The 20465-nt window shown below is 45.8% G+C and overlaps 2 protein-coding genes across 2 annotated transcripts in view; one reads left to right on the plus strand and one right to left on the minus strand.

The window, feature by feature from the left end:
• vps35l (VPS35 endosomal protein sorting factor like) overlaps positions 1-10756 on the plus strand; it is an 11972-nt gene extending 1216 nt beyond the window's left edge. Inside the window, exons 3-30 of the mRNA XM_056576966.1 lie at positions 140-322; positions 539-652; positions 753-777; positions 1028-1107; positions 1266-1394; positions 1707-1791; positions 1910-1969; positions 2300-2396; positions 2579-2626; positions 2723-2816; positions 3329-3529; positions 3873-3919; positions 4169-4280; positions 4433-4549; positions 4709-4762; positions 4907-4987; positions 5096-5158; positions 5373-5458; positions 5630-5710; positions 5949-6012; positions 6446-6544; positions 6652-6729; positions 6849-6963; positions 7196-7335; positions 7821-7986; positions 8142-8260; positions 8548-8697; positions 9234-10756. Of these exons, the coding sequence (XP_056432941.1) occupies positions 140-322; positions 539-652; positions 753-777; positions 1028-1107; positions 1266-1394; positions 1707-1791; positions 1910-1969; positions 2300-2396; positions 2579-2626; positions 2723-2816; positions 3329-3529; positions 3873-3919; positions 4169-4280; positions 4433-4549; positions 4709-4762; positions 4907-4987; positions 5096-5158; positions 5373-5458; positions 5630-5710; positions 5949-6012; positions 6446-6544; positions 6652-6729; positions 6849-6963; positions 7196-7335; positions 7821-7986; positions 8142-8260; positions 8548-8697; positions 9234-9332 (2787 nt within the window). The 3' untranslated portion in view covers positions 9333-10756. The remainder of the gene's footprint in view (positions 1-139; positions 323-538; positions 653-752; positions 778-1027; positions 1108-1265; positions 1395-1706; positions 1792-1909; positions 1970-2299; positions 2397-2578; positions 2627-2722; positions 2817-3328; positions 3530-3872; positions 3920-4168; positions 4281-4432; positions 4550-4708; positions 4763-4906; positions 4988-5095; positions 5159-5372; positions 5459-5629; positions 5711-5948; positions 6013-6445; positions 6545-6651; positions 6730-6848; positions 6964-7195; positions 7336-7820; positions 7987-8141; positions 8261-8547; positions 8698-9233) is intronic.
• Positions 10757-11272: 516 nt separating this feature from the next.
• Positions 11273-20431, minus strand: get4 (guided entry of tail-anchored proteins factor 4). Its single transcript, XM_056576972.1, has 9 exons — positions 20219-20431; positions 19484-19562; positions 19053-19134; positions 18273-18422; positions 16533-16671; positions 15539-15679; positions 14862-14937; positions 12674-12746; positions 11273-12472 (listed from the first exon to the last, which is right to left on the minus strand). The coding sequence occupies exons 1-9, from the start codon at positions 20356-20358 to the stop codon at positions 12384-12386; spliced, it is 969 nt and encodes a 322-aa protein (XP_056432947.1). The 5' UTR covers positions 20359-20431; the 3' UTR covers positions 11273-12383.
• Positions 20432-20465: the final 34 nt, after the last annotated feature.

The following is a 20465-nucleotide window of genomic DNA, read 5'->3' on the forward strand; positions in this document are numbered from 1 at the left end:
CTAGGTAGCACCATAGTAGGGTTAACACTAAAATCTATATTAACATTTACCAGGAATAATACACACCAGCTGTTCATTGCATTGCACATTACCAGCGTTGCTTCATACATTACCATGACAACGCTTTTCCTCCATCAAGGTGACGGATGCCAAATCACGCCGGGGGGCTCGTAAAGGCAGCACGTCCTCGTCTTCCTCCTCCTCTTCCTCAGTGGCCCTGGACCCTCTGAGCTCCCTGTTGGACGGGACCGACCCTCTGTCCATGTTCGCTGCTGCCTCTGCTGTTGAGGTCCCAAGCCTCCCACACAGCAGCTCAGCAGGGGTAGGGAGATACACACATGCCAACACACGCCCGCATGCACACACAGACACATACGTGCATGCCACAATCTCTCTCTCTCTCTCTCTCTCTCACTGACTGACTGACTGACTGACTGACTGACTGACTCACAGAGATATACATTAACAATTAAAATGCAAATACACACAAGAGGGAAAATGTTTTGCAAAACCTCAGCCAACGTGTGATTGTCTCCAGGACTTGGGGAGGAAGAAAAGAGAGGAGGAGGTGGTGGGAACTGACTTTGAACCCTGGTCAGCTAAACGAGGAGAAATCCTGGCCAGGTTCACTACAACAGAGAAGCTCTCCATCGTGAGTATTTACCATTCAAGTGCTGAAATCTTGCAGTGAGTTTGAAGAAACTAATTTTATTTGTTTTATGAATTTAATACTCTTTTTTTCTTCTTTTTAGAATCTTTTCATGGGAACGGATAAAGGTATTTTTTTTATGAAAAAGAAATATTTAAATATATAATACACTTAAAATCAAGCATAGACATGTAAATACAATATATTGTATATCAGCTCCAATACAATGAAACTTAATCAGCAGAAAGATCTGAATATCATGATGAAGCACTTGAGGAGTGAATGCTCTGATTGTGGTAGTGCTGTCACCAGTTGGTTGGGATTCCAATGTGTCGGCTGCCTCACCTGTTAAATGGCGTGTTGTCGTCTTCTCTCCAGCTAAGGTGCCAAGCCCTGGCTCCTCAGCCGTCTCAGAAAAGGTCCGAACCCGGCTGGAGGAGCTAGACGACCAGGAGGAGGTACAGGATCCACCTCTGGCTCCACCCTAGAGGGTTCACCCCCTGCCAGCTCAGAATCATGTCGCTGTCTTAAAGGGTGCTGTGGGGTGTGTGTGTGTGTGTGTGTGTGTGTGTCCTGATGTGTGCGTGTCCTAATATGTGTGTGTGTGTGTCCCCAGGGTTCCCAGAGGGAGCTGCTGAACCTGTCCCAGCAGGAGTACGCCAACAGAATTGAAGAGCTCAACCAGTCCCTGAAGGAGGCCTGGGCCACAGACCAGAAGGTCAAAGCCCTCAAGATCGTCATCCAGGTAGAACCACCACTCTCACCAACACATTAAGGTCCACACCAGCACGACCGCTTGGGTGTCACTCACGGAGGTAAAGTGCTTTGGGTGCCTTGAAATAATGCCCTACAAAAATTGCATTAATTGATTTAGTTTTATTTAGAATATCCTGGACCAGCACAATTTCAACTATTAAAGCCCCTTCCCTAGACAATGCCACCCTCTCAACTCATAATTTTTCAAATTTTATGGATTCCAAAACTCCTGTTGTGTGTATGTATAATCAACCTGTCTACAATTAATTTGTACTATGGGATACTTTTACCTTGCTTGCAGTGCTCCAAACTCCTGTCCGACACGTCCGTGATCCAGTTCTACCCCAGCAAGTTTGTTCTGATCACAGACATCCTCGACACCTTTGGTTCGTAAACAAAGAAGTCTTGATTTCCTTCCACACACATGAAGCCACTGTTTAAATGAACACCTGATATACCCACCTTGTACATTGTGGTGACTGGCTGTGACCCTTCTGCTTCCAGGTCGTCTAGTGTACGACAGAATCTCCAGCATGTGCTCTGCGGACTCACAAACCTTACCAGGTAAAGTGTGTCTGTGTATGTGTGTGTGTTGTTTTTTGTGCAGTCAGCTTCAATTTTGAACGATGGTTAAGTCTCATGAGCAGAATACAGGATGCCATTTTTTAATGCTGGATCTGTCTCTTGTCATTTTCTGTGTTCATTTTGAATGATTCATAGAGTTTATTTGTCAGGTATGAGCAGTGGATTGTTGGTTCGGCAAACCCACCAACACTGGTGCTAACACAAATGCTAGATGCTAGTATTTACATGGAAGCTAAAAATATATATCCATAGGGACTTGTACATTTCTTTGCACGTTTTTAGTTGTTGAATATTGTGATTTTTATTCAGACTCGTTCACTGCGGCTGATGTCAACGACACCGCGAAGGAGACCTGCCTTAACTGGTTCTTCAAGATCGCCTCTATCAGAGAGCTCATCCCCAGATTGTATCCTTCACACACTGTTTCTACCTAGTCCCGTAACCCACCCTGTGTCCTGTAACTACCTCGTCCCGTAACCCACCCTGTGTACCAGACACAGACAGACAGACAGGCAGACAGACAGACACCAACAGACAGACATGCATTTGATTTGTATATGTTTGACCCGTTGACCTTCGCCATGACAGATACGTTGAGGCCGCCATCTTGAAGTGCAACCGCTTCTTGAATAAAACGTAAGTCAATCATTATCGTGGGTTCATCACTCTCCATGTCAACCTTTAAGAATGGATGATGTCACAGCCTCCTACTCTCTGTCTGTCTCCTCCCAGCGGCATACAGGAGACCCTGCCCCGGCTGACCGCCATGATCAGGGGGATAGGAGACCCCCTGGTGGCTGTCTATGCCAGAGCCTACCTCTGCAGGGTGAGCCCCCCGTTCAGTCTTCTGGATCTGGAATGTGTTCCATGTTAAATCGATTGAAATGCTCTTACTAGCCTTTATCGCAGAGGTGTAGGGGCGAACACAGGTGTGCCTCATGACGATAATTATGGGCACTGGCACGGCTTCAAACCCATAATTAGCTTAATAAGGTACTGCTGTTCTCCTTGCTACCTGTCCACCGCTGGCATATCCCACACCCATCTCATCATCTGATCTGCACGGCTATGTTGCTGATGAAGTAGGAAGGAGAGCGTGAGGGTCTTTCCTGGCGTCGTCTCCAACGTATCCATAACCATGGGCATGCCCTTCATCCAATGCCCAGACTGCTCTACTATTTAGCATGCCAGAAAAAGATTGAATCCTAGGCAGGCACGGTACAAATCAATCAAACCTAAGACGAAAGCACCCTTAACTTCACCCTGGCACCCTGCAAAACATGTACTTAGAATGTCCTCCATTCTTCCATCCATCGATTTATACATCCGTCCATCCAGGTGGGCATGGAGGTGGCCCCCCAGCTGAAGGACAGCCTGAACCGCAACTTCTTCGACCTGCTCAGCACCTTCCGGCAGATCCACGGCGACAGCGTGCAGAACCAGCTGGTGCTGCAGCACGTGGAGATCCCACAGTACCTCACCCTGTACTCGCCCGCCATCCACTGGATCCTGCAGTGTGTGGCCTACCGGGCCCCCGACGTACGTAGCGCCCACCAGGGGGGGGGGGGGTGGGCGCAATAACCAAAGTCGTCGCCGGTTATTGTTGGGTACCTTCATTATGGAGTCATGCGTCATGCAGTCTTTGTGCAGACGCTTTAGTCCAGATCGACAGCGGGCATTGGGGTTCGAACCAATAACTAACTGGCGTTGAAACACTTTAACCAGGGTCTGACTACCCACGTTCGCAACTACAGATACAAACTCCTCCATATTCTACACGGTTGCTATGATTCCCTACAAGAAAAAGCAACTCCCAGCACAACTTACGCTGAGAATGGTGAAGGAGAACCTGACTTTAAGCGTGGGCTTCTTTCTATTCCAGCCTCTTCTGACCGAGATGATGGAGAGATGCAAGAAGCTGGGTAACAAGTGAGTTTCACGAATCAGCGCAGATAACAGATAATCAAGCACTCGATGACGCAGTGGCCTAGATCATCATATTTATTTAAATATGCAGTTTCCCTTTCAGTTTAAGTTCGGATTTGGATTGATGATCGTTCGAAATTGGGGTGTAAATGTCAAGCACATGTGCAATGCAAACAGCTAGTAGCATTGTGCTGGATTTGATAACACTGTATTGAAAGTAAAAACATCCTCTTATTTCCCCCCTCTCCAAAGTGCCCTGCTGTTGAATTCCGTCATGTGGGCGTTCAGGGCCGAGTTCGTGGCCGCCAGGGCGACAGACTTCATCGGCATGATCAAAGACTGCGATGAGGCCGGCTTTCCAAAGGTCAGGGGCAAAATCTGTAGCGTATCCATTGATTGTGTATAAAAAAAATTCATAGACAATGTCTGTCATACCTTAGTGGTTGTCCAACCCTCTGGAGGAGACAAAGCATTGTGTGAACATCAGAGAGTGTGACAGTCCTTCTTGTTGCTCAGCATCTGTTGTTCGGCTCGCTGGGCCGCAGCCTGGCCTGTGCGGACCCCCCGGAGGCAGAGAGGCTGACCATCCTCAACGAGGCCTGGAAGGTCATCACCAAGATACGCGGTCCGCAGGTGAGATGCACCTGATTTGTGTGTGTGTGTGTGTGTGTGTGTGTGTGTGTGTGTGTGTGTGTGTGTGTGTGTGTGTGTGTGTGTGTGTGTGTGTGTGTGTGTGTGTGTGTGTGTGTGTGTGTGTGTGTCCTATTTGACGAGCTCTCTCTCTGGTTTCAGGACTACATCCACTGTGCTGAGATCTGGGTGGAGTTCACCTGTCGCCATTTCACAGTGAGTCCCACACAGGGAGGTTCTTAACTCCCAGCACTAGTCCTAGTTTAACCTCGACTACGCACGATCGTTGACATCGTCCCTTCTAAACTCTCCCTCCTTTTCATCCCTCTCCCTGACTCTCGTTCACGTGCGCTCCCTCAGAAACGGGAGGTCAACACCGTTCTGGCCGACATCATCAAGCACCTGACCCCCGACCGGGCATTCGAGGACGCTTACCCTCTGGTACGGACCGAGCAGCCGGCCAATCAAACGCTTCGGTTACAAAAAAGGAATCAACATCATGATGTTGGGTGATGATGCATGACTCTGTGTCTTCTGCTGGTGTCATAGCTGCAGTCTGTGATCCAGAAGATTCTCACCTACTTCCACGACTTTTCCGTCCTATTCTCCATGGTGAGTGATTTATTTTTCATATATGTATGTATTTCTTGTAAAATATCATAATGGACATTTGCATGCTGATTCATGACTATTTGAATCAATGACTAATTACTTTAAGCCAAGCACGAGCAAGTCCATCCAAACATCTAGTGCCTGAATACATTTACAGCGGTTTTTTTAAATATTGAAAATGTCCCTTCCTGATAATATCACTTCCCGTACCCAGGAGCGCTTCCTGCCGTTTCTGGACATGTTCCAGAAGGACGGCGTGAGGGTGGCGGTGTGCAGAACCATCATGGAGGTCTTCATCAAGTAGGCTCACTGCCATTTTTCAAGCTCTATTTCCAAAAAAAGAATGGAGGTGTTTTCAAACTGAGGGAAAACGTTGTCGACATTCTTAAGCGTTTTGGTTGCAGTGTGAGGTGTGACCTGTAATGCAGAAGGTTCACAGGTTCATGAGTATGGGTCTGTCCTAACACCCAGACATCAGCTGGAGCCCACCAGGGACCCTGTGATCCTCAACGCACTGCTGCACGTCTGCAAGGCCATGCACGACTCTGTCAAGTAAGCTACACTCTGTGTGTGTGTGTGTGTGCGTGCGTGCGTGCCTGTTCATTGATGTAATAAAAAATAAACAATGTTTTGAAATAATGTTTTTGGGGATTTGGCTGAGAACCAATAAATATTCACATTAGCATCTCTCAAAAAATTATAACATGTAGTTGACTACCACCCATGAGGGAATGTATAACTAATTGGGTAATCACACATTTTCTAAGAATAATATTCTGTGTTCCCACAGTGCCATGACCCTGGAGGATGAGAAAAGATCTTTGTCTTTGTTGATCAGCGGCTTCATTCGCATGGTGAGGGCAGAATAATAACACTACAATACCCTTCTGTAGCGCTGTACTCAACAGTGCTGCCATACCCAATGGACCTCTGGGACATGGGACTAGAGCCGATGACCTCTGACCCATGTTGGGAGATCTGCTGAATCTTTCCATTGAACCATTAGTTTGCTGTCATTTTTTACTAATTATCTAAGAACAAAATAATGTTCTCATTGAAAATCCAAAACAGCCTTGAGTCTTAATGCATAAAATACAGCTCCAATACATTCTCATTCCGTGTGCTTTGCAGTGATACAATACCATTCTGTTTGGGTCTACAAATATGAAAAGAAATCTGCGCTCCATTGTGCCTCATGTGCACCTCTCCGATCGGTCTTTCAGTGGTTTTCTTTAGCTGACTTTGTCCCTGTGTGTGTGTGTGTGTGTGTCCGGTCTGTCTGTCCAGGTTTGGTTTGGCCGTGACTTTGAGCAGCAGCTGAGCTTCTGTGTGGAGGCCAGAGCCACCTTCTGTAACCTGGAGCCGCTGCTAGTGCAGCTCATCCACGTGAGTCCCTCTGCACTGAGGCTGGTGTGTTTGTGTGTTTGTCTCTGTGCTTGATGTGAACTGCGTGTGTGTGTGTGTGCGTGTGCGTGTGCGTGTGCGTGTGACAGACGGTGAATCAGCTGGCCATGGAGACCAGGCGGATGATGAGGGGTAATCACTCCCGCAAAACAGCCGCCTTTGTCAGGGTGAGTCAACACAAGCATACACTAATGCCCTCACAAGTATATATAAATGTCCACACAAGTATATATGAAGGTCCTCACGAGTATAGTAGAATGTGTATGTGTGTTGTGTCCCCCTCCAGGCGTGTGCTGCCTACAGCTTCATCACCATTCCATCTCTGAGCAGCATCTTCTGCCGCCTCAGCCTCTACCTGCTCTCTGGACAGGTGGCGTTGGCCAACCAGTGTCTATCCCAGGGTGAGAGCTCATTGGCAAACACGTTTCTTAACTTAAGCTTTATTCTCCCACATTTATCGGCTTAAAATGTATTTGATGTTGTTTACAGTAAATAAGTAGAAATTATAAAAAATGATATATGACATTATATAAAGGTTTGGCTGATAAATGGAGGACATCTAAAGACATGTTCCCTTCTGCCTCTCACCTCCTCCCCTTGGCTCCTTGACCTGATGGTCCTCTCTGTGTTCAGCGGACGCCTTCTTCAAGGCGGCGGTCAGCCTGCTGCCGGAGGTTCCTCGCACCATCAGCGTGGAGGGCAAGAGCCGCTCCTCCGAGAGCCTCCTGCTCGACTTCATCAACAACTTCTTCGCCATGCTGCTGGTTGTCCCGGTGTGTGTGTGTGTGTGTGTGTGTGTGTGTGTGTGTGTATGTGTGTGTGTGTGTGTGTGTGTGTGTGTGTGTGTGTGTGTGTGTGTGTGTGTGTGTGTGTGTGTGTGTGTGTGTGTGTGTGTGTGTGTGTGTGTGTGTGTGTGTGTGTGTGTGTGTTCTACTTATGGCGACCGAGTGTCCCCAGTAAGTAGAAGATACTTAAGAAAGAGGTTTTCATGTTCCGATCCTAATGAGGGCCTGTGTGTACCTCTTATGGGGAACGGATGTCCTGAGTAAGTGACACGAGATACTGTAGAAAGAGGTTTTCATGTTCCCTTCCTAATGAGGGCCTCTGTGTACCTCTTATGGGGACCGGATGTCCTCAGTAAGTGAAACGAGATACTGTAGAAAGACGCTGTCCCATGTTTAGCAAAATTACAATAATTACAAAGTGTGTGTGCTTCTCGTGCTTCCTTCCTAACAAGGGTCTGTGTGTGTGTCTCCAGGACCACCCCGAGCATGGCGTGCTCTACCTGGTGCGAGGGGTCCTCAACATGGTGCAGGACTACACCTGGGAGGACAACGGGGACGCCAAGGTCAAGGTTTACATCAGCGCACTGCCCCTGCTGGCCGCCATGAGTCAGGAGACGTACCTCTACTCCATACCCAAAGGTAGCGCGCTTAGCTCTACTCCATACCCAAAGGTAGCGCACTTAGCTCTACTCCATACCCAAAGGTAGCGCACTTTAGAAGCTCACAGTTGTCCTTTCTCTGCCGGCAAGGGCTGGTGGGCATTTCCTCAATATTATTCTCTTCTCCTCCTCCAGTGGACTCAAATGAAACTCTTTACGGGGGCGACCCTAAGTTCCTCACGGAGATCGACAAGCTGTGTGAGACCCTGATAAGCCAGGTGTTGGACTACCTGAAGACCCTGGGTCGAGAGGAGGTAAGGGAGGAGAGCTCTCAGAATCCCACTGGTAGCTTTAGCTGCAGTCGGAAATTAATCTGTTTCTTCTCTTTAAAATGTTAAATAGTAAAGGTCAATGGGTAAATACTTGGATAATGGGTAAATATTTTCTTGTACTTTTGGGAAGAAAATCCATCCACAAAGAAAAATTCCCGTTCCACAGCAGCAATCCAACAAAAGACGATGCAAATATCTGCCTTACACATGCAATACAGCTCACACGTTTCCACCCCCCCTCCCCCCTCCCTCCCGACCCCCCCACCCAGAATACGGTGCGTCGGCAGGGCTCGCTGTCCTTCTCTCTGTTCAGCTCGCTGCTGGCCCACGGGGACCTGCGCAACAACAAGCTCAACCAGCTGGCCGTCAACCTCTGGAACCTCAACCACAAGCACGGCTGCAGCGACACACGCACCTCCGTGAGTTCAAACCCCCGCGCACCCACCCCCTCTGTTTGGGTTCTGACTTGACGTCCCGCAATGGAGGGGAAACGCCACTCCTCTTCGCTCTTTGAAATTTAAATAAGAGGGGAAAGAAATTAATTATTTCAAACGATGTGTTATTGAAAATTTTTCTTGGATAGAATGATTGAGGTGCTCTTTTCATTTAGCATTTAAGTGTGTTCATCATCGTGACCTCCAATCCTTAGCAAATCCGCCGTTAAGCAAGGCACCGACATTTCAACAAAATATAGGGTACAGCAGACTTGTAGTGGGGTGGGGAAGGGTAATATTCCCACTTGAATCAGAACCAGATTGCATTTCATGTCCCATTGCACGCCTAGACAAATAAATCAAAAGCGATGCACAATTTAGTACCATTTGATAAGAAAATCTCAAGACGTCTAATGTATCATCACGCGCTTGATGATACATTAGACGTCTTGAGATTTTCTTATCAAATGGTAAGAGAAGCTGTCTGGTGGTTAATCCCCCCCGGGGGTCCCTCTCTGCAGGTGCGCACGCTGGAGTACATCAAGCAGCAGGCCCAGCAGCCCGGCATGGCCCACATCGGTGACATGGTGCAGAGACTCACGCTGCAGTCCAGGACCTGAACACCCAGTACCCAGCCAGGACCGGAGGCTCCAGACCGGTGTACTGTGTACTGAAGGGATATAGATCCACCCCTGTGGCATGCTTCTAGGGCTTGAAGGATATGGATTTTGTCCTCGGGAGTGGGGGGAGAGATCGGTGCTACCCAAGTGCGTCCTTGTCATGGTTTCAATGTTGGTCGATTGAATCGTTTCCTTTGGATTACAGTTATCTGGTTCTGTTTGTTTAGAGTCTGGTTTATAAAGATATTCATTGTCAAATTTGGAAGATATAACTTTAACCAGGCTCGAGTGAAGCAGGTCTACATTTTTGCGACAAGCCTGCAAATGTGAAATCATTCCACAAAACCCTCCCAAGCTGCAGCGGCTGGACTTCAGGGATGGGCCAGACCGCCATGGTCCTCTTAACCTGCAAGGTCCTAGTGCCCTAACATTAGTGGCCTGAATAAATGGGGTCATTATGTGAAGAAGAGCAAAGTCACCATGGATATGAATGAAAATATGAACCTTGAAACGAAGTGCAAAAAAAAATATTCTAACCTTTGAGTTACATCAGTATCTTGGTTAACTAATCCAGCACACCTGATTTAAGTGTGGAAGATGTTGCCATTTTAATAATATGAAAGTTCATTCTACACTGTTGTCTTTGTAGTGAGATTTTTGTCAAGGTTCTTTGATAGTTTCACTGAATTAGTCTTGAAGAAAAGAATAAGGCTTAACATTTTGAATCAGTTCTGGTTTATTTACTCAATTGTTCATCAGCGAAAAGGCAACAGTCCCCGCTACAAACCATCAGGAAAGTTATGTAAATAAATGAAAACGGTCACAATAAAAGTATGATTAACTAGAGAGCTCCAGTTAGACAAAAGCGACTATTAATAGTACAGCTCTTGCCTTACGTATTTCATTAATTTGTAAATCCTCAATTTGGTTAGGACTTTGATTTGAGAGTTCCAATCCTGAATTAAATTCCCAAGTGTATTGACTCGATGTCAAACAAAAGCTTTGAATCTAGGATTTGGAATAAAATGACTAGCGTTAACATAATACCCCATGGCAATTGGCAAATTGTATTCATCTGCACCAATCCAGTTTTAATTATTAGTACTTTAAAAACTACACTTATATTCAATAAAAATCCCAAAGCCTGGTCTTTAACATTCAAACCTCTCAATCACATTCTGTTACTGACTTCTCGTCTTCCATTGTAGCGCTAGTAACCTCAAGATAAATAATTAGCAAGTAAACTAATTATACTCCAAGCTTGTGCAAAAGTTGATGGGGAGGGGGTAATCACCCCTCGTGTGTTTGTGTGAAGTCATCCAGAGCAGACGTTGACCTAATTAATTGCTTAAGATTGATAAAGTAATTCAAGAACAGACACTGAGGAAAGAAAAAAGAAGCAAGATGGAGTAAATCAAGCAGATTTTAAAAACAGTCATTAAATTAAGGACAAAATGTCCAGCCTACACTGCCATGAGCGCAGAGCTTAGAACTGAAGTCCTTCTGCATTCAGCCTGACTGTACAAAACAAAACAAACTGTTCAACAGAAACAACACACTCAAGTGCTGTGAATTCAGTTACACAGTTTAATAGCTGTATCTTAATGTGTGAGGGTTTCAAAAACCAGAAGGAAAAAAAAGCAAACTAAAAAGAACTATAGAGCAGCCTGTGGTCGTTCTATATGGCCTCCTGTTGTAGCACCACCTAAGAGATAGAAGAGGGCTTTATATAGAGAATAGGTTAATTGCATTCCAACGACTGTCCCATCGCGTTTGCAGTCTCACACACACACACCAGGTGATGACCAGGTCGGCAGGGGTAACTATTGAACGATGGTCAATATTGTTGGTATTGCAAAGATATGTGAAACAAATATGAGCCGGGATTGAAATAGTGTAAGTTGGCCCCTATAATGGCCTTGCCCGAAAGACACCACATTCATTTTTCCTGTGTTTTATTTTAACCATCCAACAGTTGGCCAAAGTCTTGGGAATTTACAGTTGGTAGTGCCAGTACTTTGACATAATTAAAATAAAAAGACAAAAATGAATCGGTTGAAAGACTTGGGGTCAGCGACAGACTTTTGAACAGTCCTTGAGTTTCTGTGTAGAACCAAAATGAATACAGTGCAGCACAACACACATCGTAAAAATAAACAAAAAGATGAATGGTTCTTTGTTAACATTTGTGAGAAAAACATCCCCATCCCCCCCCCCCCCAAAAAAAAAATATCCACTACAACGTCGACATGTAGGCAGGCAGAAGCACTAGGACTTCCATGACGGTTCCACGATTCCTTTCTAAACTGGTTAAAAGGTTGTCAACGTGCGATGATGCTTTGTACTGTCTGGAAGTCAAGTGACCTTTGAACTTATTAAAATGGTTGGGAAGTTAAATATGTAGGCCTGTGTCACACGATTGCTGAGCAATTACAGCCATCCATTTCCACCAATCAAACTTGAAGACACTGAACCACAGAGAAGAAAAGGGAAGGGGGGGATGAAGGGGGGAGAAGGGAGAAAAAAAAAAGACCGGAATCGCTTACAAATTAAAGAAAGATCGGAAACGCAGAGAAGAGACTCAAGTTCTTCGGCAACGTCGTTGCAGTCCGAGTCCTTTTAAAAACCCTACAAAACGAAAAAACAAAGTCCGAAGACGAAAAAAAAGGAAAAAAGACGTTATAAACAAAGAAAGAAAGAAACATAATTTATTTTAGAATTAGGGAGGTGAGGTTTTCAGAGTTTGTCGTTTTGGCGTCGTTGGGTCCGGTGGAGGGGAGGGGTGGGGGGGTAAGCAGCCCGATGCTGGTTCTGACATCAAGACGAGGAGGAGGGAAGGTGGAGAGGAAGAAAAGATGGATGCTGGGGTGTCTGGATCGGAGTGGGCCTTGGGGAAAGTGGAGACATCAGGCCTCCACCAGGACACCTCAACCCCACGTGAAAAAGAAAGGTGTGTGTGGGGGGGGGGGGGAGGGGGGGGTGATCCGCTTGTCTTTTCTTCTTTCAATTCATTTTTCTTTAACTTATGCTCTTCTCTCTTCCCCTCAGCTCTCAGTCCAGCTCTATGGGGCTGCCATCCTCCTGGACCTCCTCACCCTCCTCTTCCTCCCCCGAGCCCATCAGGCTGTTCAGGAGGTTTCCTGGAACGAGGTCGGGTTTTAGGTGTTGGGGTCAAAAGCTCCCCAGTTACAAACCCCCATGGAATGCAGAATGAAGTGATCTTCTAAACAGACTATTCATGGGTGGTGTGTGAGTAGGCAGCCATTATTGGGAATAATACTGGTAGTAATATGAATTATTCTGTAAAATATAAAAGGGGAATCAAGCAGTGGTCTACTCACCTAGAAGTCCACCATATGATGAGGACTGTTTGGGTGGCACTCCGAAGAAGACCTGACCTATTCTGTCGAGATACTGATCCGGGAAGCAGCACAAAGGAGGAAAAGGGGGGGACATGGTTGAAAAGATTAATAGACTTTACAGCCACATAACTAAAGTCTTTACATTACATTCTCTGCTTTACAAGCCAAAAGTTCTGTGGAGGAGTCTTATACCCATGGTTGTGGGATACGGGAATGGGTTAACCTAACAATTGTCGTGCACTTGGTTCCATGACCGACAGGGATATATTGTTTCTCTTCTTCTGACAAATGTACTTATTGTAAGTCACTTCGGACAAAAGCGTCTACTAATTGCCCTGAATGTAAATGTGAATGATTCTCCACTGCTGGGAAGCAACCCACTTGGCACTTTGAGTTGGTTGCAGAACGTATGCATAACCTTCATCTTTAAAAATAAGTCCATGAAGTCGATGAAGTCAATGAAGTCATGTTTCAATGTTAATGTGTCAACAGCTTCATTGAGTTCAGCCCCAATAGTTGCACCATTTTCTAACTGTACACAAAGCCATTGTTGATTACTGCATAATTGGTAAATATTTTAGGGGTGATCAAAGAGAGGCCGGGCAATTAACTGTATGATATGCCCGGCTCGAGGACGGCTTACCTTTTTAGTGGTAACCTTTTCAGTGGTAACCTTTTCAGTGGTAACCTTTTTAGTGCCGTGCCTTAAGGTGATTATCCTGTTTATTCTACTTCTTGCTTCACAACATTATAAAACAAATCAAATTCTTTAATAATTATGCTTTTTTTCTTATTCTTACTGCATGCTTATTAAATGTATACTCTGTTTGAGTTCATCTCCCTCAAAAAGTAGTCTGCTTTAATTACGATCGATCAAACATGTTTTGGACACCTCGAAGGGCATTATCCCGCTTATACCATGGTCACTTGCCAAAGAAAATAAATTAAGACAATCCAAATTTACAATCCAAATATAACGTTTTTCACATGCCATAATTTAGTTTTCCCTGGTAACGCCTGAGGATTTGACTAATCATTACCCTCATTACCCTCCCGCAAAGTTCTTATGCAACGGAAACGTTGTTCACTACTCCAGTAAATAGGAGGAAACTTAGATACGACTTGGCAACGGGAGGGATGGTCTGCTCAGCTATGAGCCAGAGAGCTAACGTTATGCATTGTACCAATTCGTCTCAGCCTTTATACCACAGATACTCTAGGGTCTAAAGCATATAACCGCATTGTCTGATTACAGTTTAATGCATTTTTCACAATTTACCAGCTCTCATTTTGAAGGCTGAACAGACAAATTGACTGGAACTACTTAGCAAGTGTCCATATATCAGGGATTAATGGACACCCTGCAGCCAATCAGAATCGAGTATTCCAAAAAATACAAGCAGCGTATTGATCTACTATTTGATGATGCTTTGGTGATCCCCGTCAGCAGCAAGTTCAACCTACAAGTCAGCGGGCAACCTGCCGGGGTAATGCCCTTCTTCCAGCCAATCAGAATCAAGCATTCTTAAACGAAGTAAAATAAGGTAATATATTCTGAGTTGGGACTTAATGACATGTGGGCCCAGTGGCTCAACCAGTGGAGAACCAGGCCATAATTATACGCTCCCCTACGATACGCAGGGTCACGAGATCAGGGAACCTCACCTGATCTCGTGAGTTCACATTTCAGTGTCTTGCTAGAGATCAATCTGGCCCCCTTCCCAACTTTGAAAACCCATGGATCAGTGTGCTAGGGGGAGGGCGGCTTAGTTACAGCGGGAGTCACACCGTGGCAGGGCAGTCATTGATTTCCACCTACGGGCACGGCCTTACTGACCCCAGCCAATCAGATTAAATAACAAAGTGACGCTCGGGCCAAATCTGGTCGGAAGCAAACAGCTCTGAGGAAAGCCTTCAGTGCTGATTCCTGTTCATCTTCTATCCATGCCTCTCGCTTCGTTATGAAGTAATAATCCCTCCCCTGAGCACTGATTGGTCTTTCCAGTGTTTAGGTTTTAAATTTGGTTTTGACGGGATCGAGGCCAGACGGCTCTTCAGCGAGAAACTAAACGGGGAGAGCTTGACGGACTCAGCACGAGGCCACCATGACAGGCCACCATGACGCACCACAGCGCTAGGGGCAGGGCAGTGGATTCATTGAACTGACCTCATTGTACATGGGGTCCCTCTTCAGCGAAGGTTGATACTGCTCACACAATACTGTGAAAACGGTCAGTTTACCCCTGGGGAGAAACAAATTGAACAACAAGCATAAGTCAGATTTAGATGTTTTAAGAAAAGATTAAATTCCATTACGACACCTCTGTAGACTCTTGTTCATGGTGCTTTAACACTGAGCTGAAATAGGTTAAAAAACCCAAATAGAGCATCCTTGAGCAAACCCACCCTACCAGCCAGTGTTTCTGCTAGAAAAAATTGGTGCCGGTCATGTGACCTGGAAGGTTTCATTTTAACGTTCATTTTTTACTTCTTTCGATATTTGGCAGCTGTGAAGCGTGCCTCTGCTGACTTATAGTCAAATGTTTCGAGAGTGTCTCTGCTGCTTGCAATGCGCATAAGCCTCGTGACTCTTCCTTCCCCAAGGCGGCTTCGCTGAGCAGTCTTTAATAGAGCTTAGATCGGGCCAAGAAAATCAAGCCCGCACCGGCCCGACACATTAACTGTAGTTATGAGCGCGATTTCAACCCAACATTTTTTTTAATACATGTGTTACTTTGTAGACATTTGTTCCTTAGGCCTACTCTGCTTCAACCAAATGGAAGTACTCTAAAGAGCCCCCCCCATTAGGTCGTACACATACACACACATCCACATCCCTCTTACCCGTCCACTGCGAGCAGCAGAAACCATATGAAGTTGAGCAGGGGCTGAACGAACGGGGGTCCCTTCTCTATGGACGGATGCTTCTCTGTGTACGTGCTGAACACCACGGAAGCACTGTTCTTGTTCTTCAGACAGAGGAACCTGCCAGGTAGATGAGAGAGTGGTTAGCATTCAGTGGGAAAGGCCTGCAAGCGGCCTTCAAAATAAAAACGTCCCTCATAAGAACGACTTAAGTAAAGCGAGAGGCCAACCGAATACAGGATATCAGGGGGTTGGATGTATTGGCTGGGGTGTTGCAATAAACCCTGCCCTAAATGACAAGTATCTGAATACACTGCAAGTCGCTCTGGATAATGGTGACTTCTAATATATAAATAAAAAGTAGAATTTTAAAGAAAAGTTGAGATTTAGGCAAGAAAGAGATGTCGCTCTTTAAAAACTGAAACCGCAATAGTGAAGTGAAAATATACTCACTACAAAGTTATTTTTAACCCATATAAAAACAGGCCCAGGTGGAGGACAGATGGCTTCTATTGGATGAATAATGGTTTGGAATATTCCCATGTCTCTACCAAAGCACTAACAAAAGAACGAACAATTAGTTCATTGTGTGGGCATTAACTTCCCTATCTGAATAAAAGGGCAGATATCAAGCTACATCATCATTTCGAAATGCGCCTCCCCTATTATTCCACCGAAAAAGGTATATCAAGCCATGCTTTATATTGTATTCTTCTACAGTTTAAAATCGCTAAAAAAATATAAATCATTGGCAAATGGTCAAGGTCACTGGATGGGTTCCACATGGCTCAGAAGCCTGACATCAGGGGTATAGCCACATGGGGGCCATGGCCCCCCCTGGTCAGAGGTTGGCCAGACTGGCCCGATCTGGCCACCACAGTAATGATGTCCTGGCTACGCCCCTGCCTGACATCCATTACACAACATAGGTTGGCATGATGTTCTCCCGTCAATAAGAGGCCCGTGGACTCACTGTAGGACGGCCTGCGCCACAAACATGTCGACCTCGCTGCGGAACCCCCGGGAGGCAGAGTACTCCACCAGCATCTGGGCACACCCCTCGCCGTCAGACGAATGTAAGAAGTGGTAGCGGGACTCGCTGTAGTTTTGCTCTGGAGAGGGGGGGAAGGCGACATTCACACACACACAAACACACACACACAAACACACAAGCAAGAATCGAATACATTTTAATAGTATACAAATGACAAGAATCCCGCTGCTCCCTTCAGGAAAACACGTGGCGTGCTTTCTAAGTAGATATGGATATGGAATGGATAGGCTGCTCCATTCCAAGCCAAGGTTATGGAAGGGCTGGACGATATGGCCAAAGATGATATCAGCTGTATATGTAAACAACCGCTAAGGGAGTCATGTTCAGGCAAAAAAATTTTTGACATGACATTTATTCTTCCTGTTCTTGAAGCGCTTTGTTTCAACTGTGCTGATAGGCCTCATCTTATGCAATAAAGGCTTGTCATTGCGCTGGTTATTTATTTGTATATTTTTCAGTATGGGCTAATGTCTGAAAAGCAGACACATTTGTTGGTTGTCGAGCTTCGGAAGTTTGACGAGCAATAGGGCTGGCCTGTTGGCTACGCTAGCATGATAGAACAAACCCGAGCTTTCGGAGTGCTCTGTGGGCTGGTAACTGGAAGAGGTTGTAGTGTTTCCCGTTCTGCTGAGGACTGGTCACTGACAGATTTTGCACCTATGCTAGTCTGTGCTTGGTCAGGACTTCAGGTAACCAAACCATTTCCAAATTAACCAAGTGTGGTATAACCTTTCTTAGGGGCAATTAATTCGTCTCTGCTGACAGTTTCCTCACACCCCATTTTCTGGTAGTGATATGCCGCTTTTCCACTGCATGGTACCAGCTCGACACGACTCGACTCGACTCAGCTCGCCTTTTTTGCGTTTCCACCGCGATCTAGTACCTCAAGTGGCTGCTTTTTCTAGTACCGCCTCGCTCTAGGTTCCAAGCGGCTGAGCCGATGCTAAAAGGTGACGTCGGCAGACGGCCGGCCACTGATTGGCCAGAGAGTGTGACGAAGTCACGAGAGCGACATGGCAACCATGCCGGTAACAGCCATAGCAGCGCCGCAGCCAACATATTCCACTTCTTCAACATGCCAGCTAATAATACGAACACGAATACCATCGCATCGATGTTCTCCATTGTTGTTATGTGGGTTCTGTCCATGTGTGGGTTACGTAGGTGTTGTTTGCGTCGCGTACAAAAATACGTCACGGCCCTTTCGCGCAGACGACCCCGCCCACGTCCCGGAGGTACTATTTGCGGTGGAAAAGGACCCGTGCTGCTACCGTGTCGAGTCGTGTCGAGTCGTGTCGTGTCGAGTCGAGCTACATGTGCGGTGGAAAAGCGGCAATAGTGAGTTGTTGTGAGTGGGAGGGGCCCGAAACTTGAGTCAACTAGCCCCGGTCAGGGGCACTCATTTTGCAGACAAAATGACCAGAACGGTGCTAGGACTATTAGGATTTCCATACAGGGATTTCCCTCCCTTTGTGGGGCACTGTGTGCATGCAAGGTTTGAATCCACAATGTCTCCACAGCCTACCTGTGGACAACCTGAGAGCAAGGTGCCTTGCCCCCTTCCTGCTCCTTCACCCACGTCTGTTTTCACTGACAGTTACTTTGTATACAAGTGTGCGCTCAATGACTGAATAGTAATAGTAGTTAATAGCATCTTACCTTTCCACAAGGTAACAGCCAGTAGCTGGTGGAGCTTGGGGTTGCCCAGCTTGCTGGAGCCTCCCGTGGACCACTTGAGGGCCCTGGATACAAACGCTACTCTCTCTGGGGAGTTGTGGTCCATCATGCTGAATATCTTTGCCAGTTGCTCTGCAGGTATGCAAATATTTCAGGTATGCATCAGGTTGGGGGAAACTGGTAAAAGCATGAATATAAAACCAAGTAAACTTTGCTAGCACACACCCGTTGCATTTATATGAAGAGAAAAGCCAATCAAAAGTTACTACAGAAATCTGTTCTTTGTTTTCCCCTCCACAAACGAGATGAAAGTGACTGAATAAAGGTGCGTTTGTTGTCCTGATTTGAAGTGTTCAAATCATAATTTCAACGTGAACAAAGGGTCGGGTCACTTCAGTGTATTTTGTCAACAGGCCAATATCAGATGACCCAGATATAGTGGCAGGTATTCAATACCATGCCAACATGCAAATGTGTTGAAAATAAATAAATGAAAAGGGTTTTTTTTTCTATGAGGAGAGAAGTCAGATAGTGCCCCCCCCAAGTCATGTGGCTGTCGCATTGGCCATGTGATCAGGTTTGACTTCAGCATCACATGTGTACAAAACTTTAAGCCATTCTACTACTACTACTGAATGTCTACTGAATGATGTAGCGGCTGGTGCTCTTGTTATGGTTTCGCCCACAAGAATGCATAAGTTAATTAGCCGTTGTGTTATCACTGATCAGGCCATGCGGGTGCTTGAAGAGGACAGGACTCACCTAGTACTTCATCTTCAACTTTTGCCTCAGATTTCTCCAAAGATTCTAGTACTAGCATAGAGAGGTCAGCTGCACTGTTTTGCTGTATTAAGGAGAAAAACGTTTTCAATGTTTATTCCATACATTCATATCAGAAAATATAAGAAATACAGAGAACCGTATAGAAATATACACTGAAAACCATGATGCATCTGCCCTGCTATGCAATCTCAGCCTGACCTCTAGTGCAGGCTCAGACTGTTAAACATAAACGTATCATCGTCTACATGTGTGACACATTAAACTGAACAGTTTACTACTTTAACTCAGTCTAAAAATCACAGGGAACCACACATGTTTAGATAATATTTCCTATCGCAGTCACATTGCAAACTCAAGCAACAAGACGTTCTAGAGAAGGGGCAGGGTTTGAGAGAGCAGTCCAACATTACCTGGTTATAGCTGAAGAAAAGTAGTGCGCCATGGAACATCAGCTCTCTGGCCTCTGGGTGTTTGGCTTGTGACATATACCTTAGGAGAAACACACGAGTCGTCAATACCTGAAAGTCGATCCATGGCGACTACCAACTTAGGCATACTAAATAGCTAGTGGCAAGGCGTGGATGACACGCCTGAAATGTGTGACTGAACCGTACAGTACATGAGGACCGTACTCGTCATGTTGCAACGTTAGCATCATACTAGCAATCCCATATTGTTTGTAGCTAACTAGGGCTAGCTGACAGATGGGTAGTGTAGCTGGTAAGCCACTTGTAAGTAGGTGTACAGACAGGTGTGAGACATTCATCAATAAATAAAAACGGTCATACATATCTCTGTGTCCACACCGGACATCCAAATCAGCTCGATAGATTGATTAATTAGGAGGAGGGGGCGATACATTGACGGTTACGCTGAAATAATTAGTTAACGTTAGCTCGTTAGCAAGCATGTAGCAGAAACAATGTAGGTCTTTAAAGAGGTTGACACATAAAACGTACCACACGCAGACACAACCAGTCCAGAGAGGTTGTGTTGGCAGCAAGTCACAATTGTACCAATCATTTAAGAGCAACAGTGGCAAGGCAAGGTTGTTTGAAAAAAAAAAGAGAATGATCTGGAAGTGTCAGGCCGCAAGACCTAGAGAGATAAAACGGCGTGACTAGCGGCGAGTTTAGACTTCTTACCTAAAAAATAAGGTCCTATACATCTGGTGTGCTTCATAGTAATCCCCCTTTTCCACGCTGGCTCGTAATTTTCCTTCAACCCTCTGCACGCCACCGCGGTTTCTGGCACTGCTGCACCTCAGACCCTCCTGCTCCGACATCTTTGTTTGCTCGGCAGCAGCAAAACTGCCCGACCTAGTGTCGGTTTAACGCAAACGCCAATTGAGTTGAAAAGTGTCCTGCTCGCTCGCCGTACCTTTGATCAACA

This window comes from Gadus chalcogrammus, chromosome 18 (assembly GCF_026213295.1).
Source record: "Gadus chalcogrammus isolate NIFS_2021 chromosome 18, NIFS_Gcha_1.0, whole genome shotgun sequence".
NCBI lineage: Eukaryota > Metazoa > Chordata > Actinopteri > Gadiformes > Gadidae > Gadus > Gadus chalcogrammus.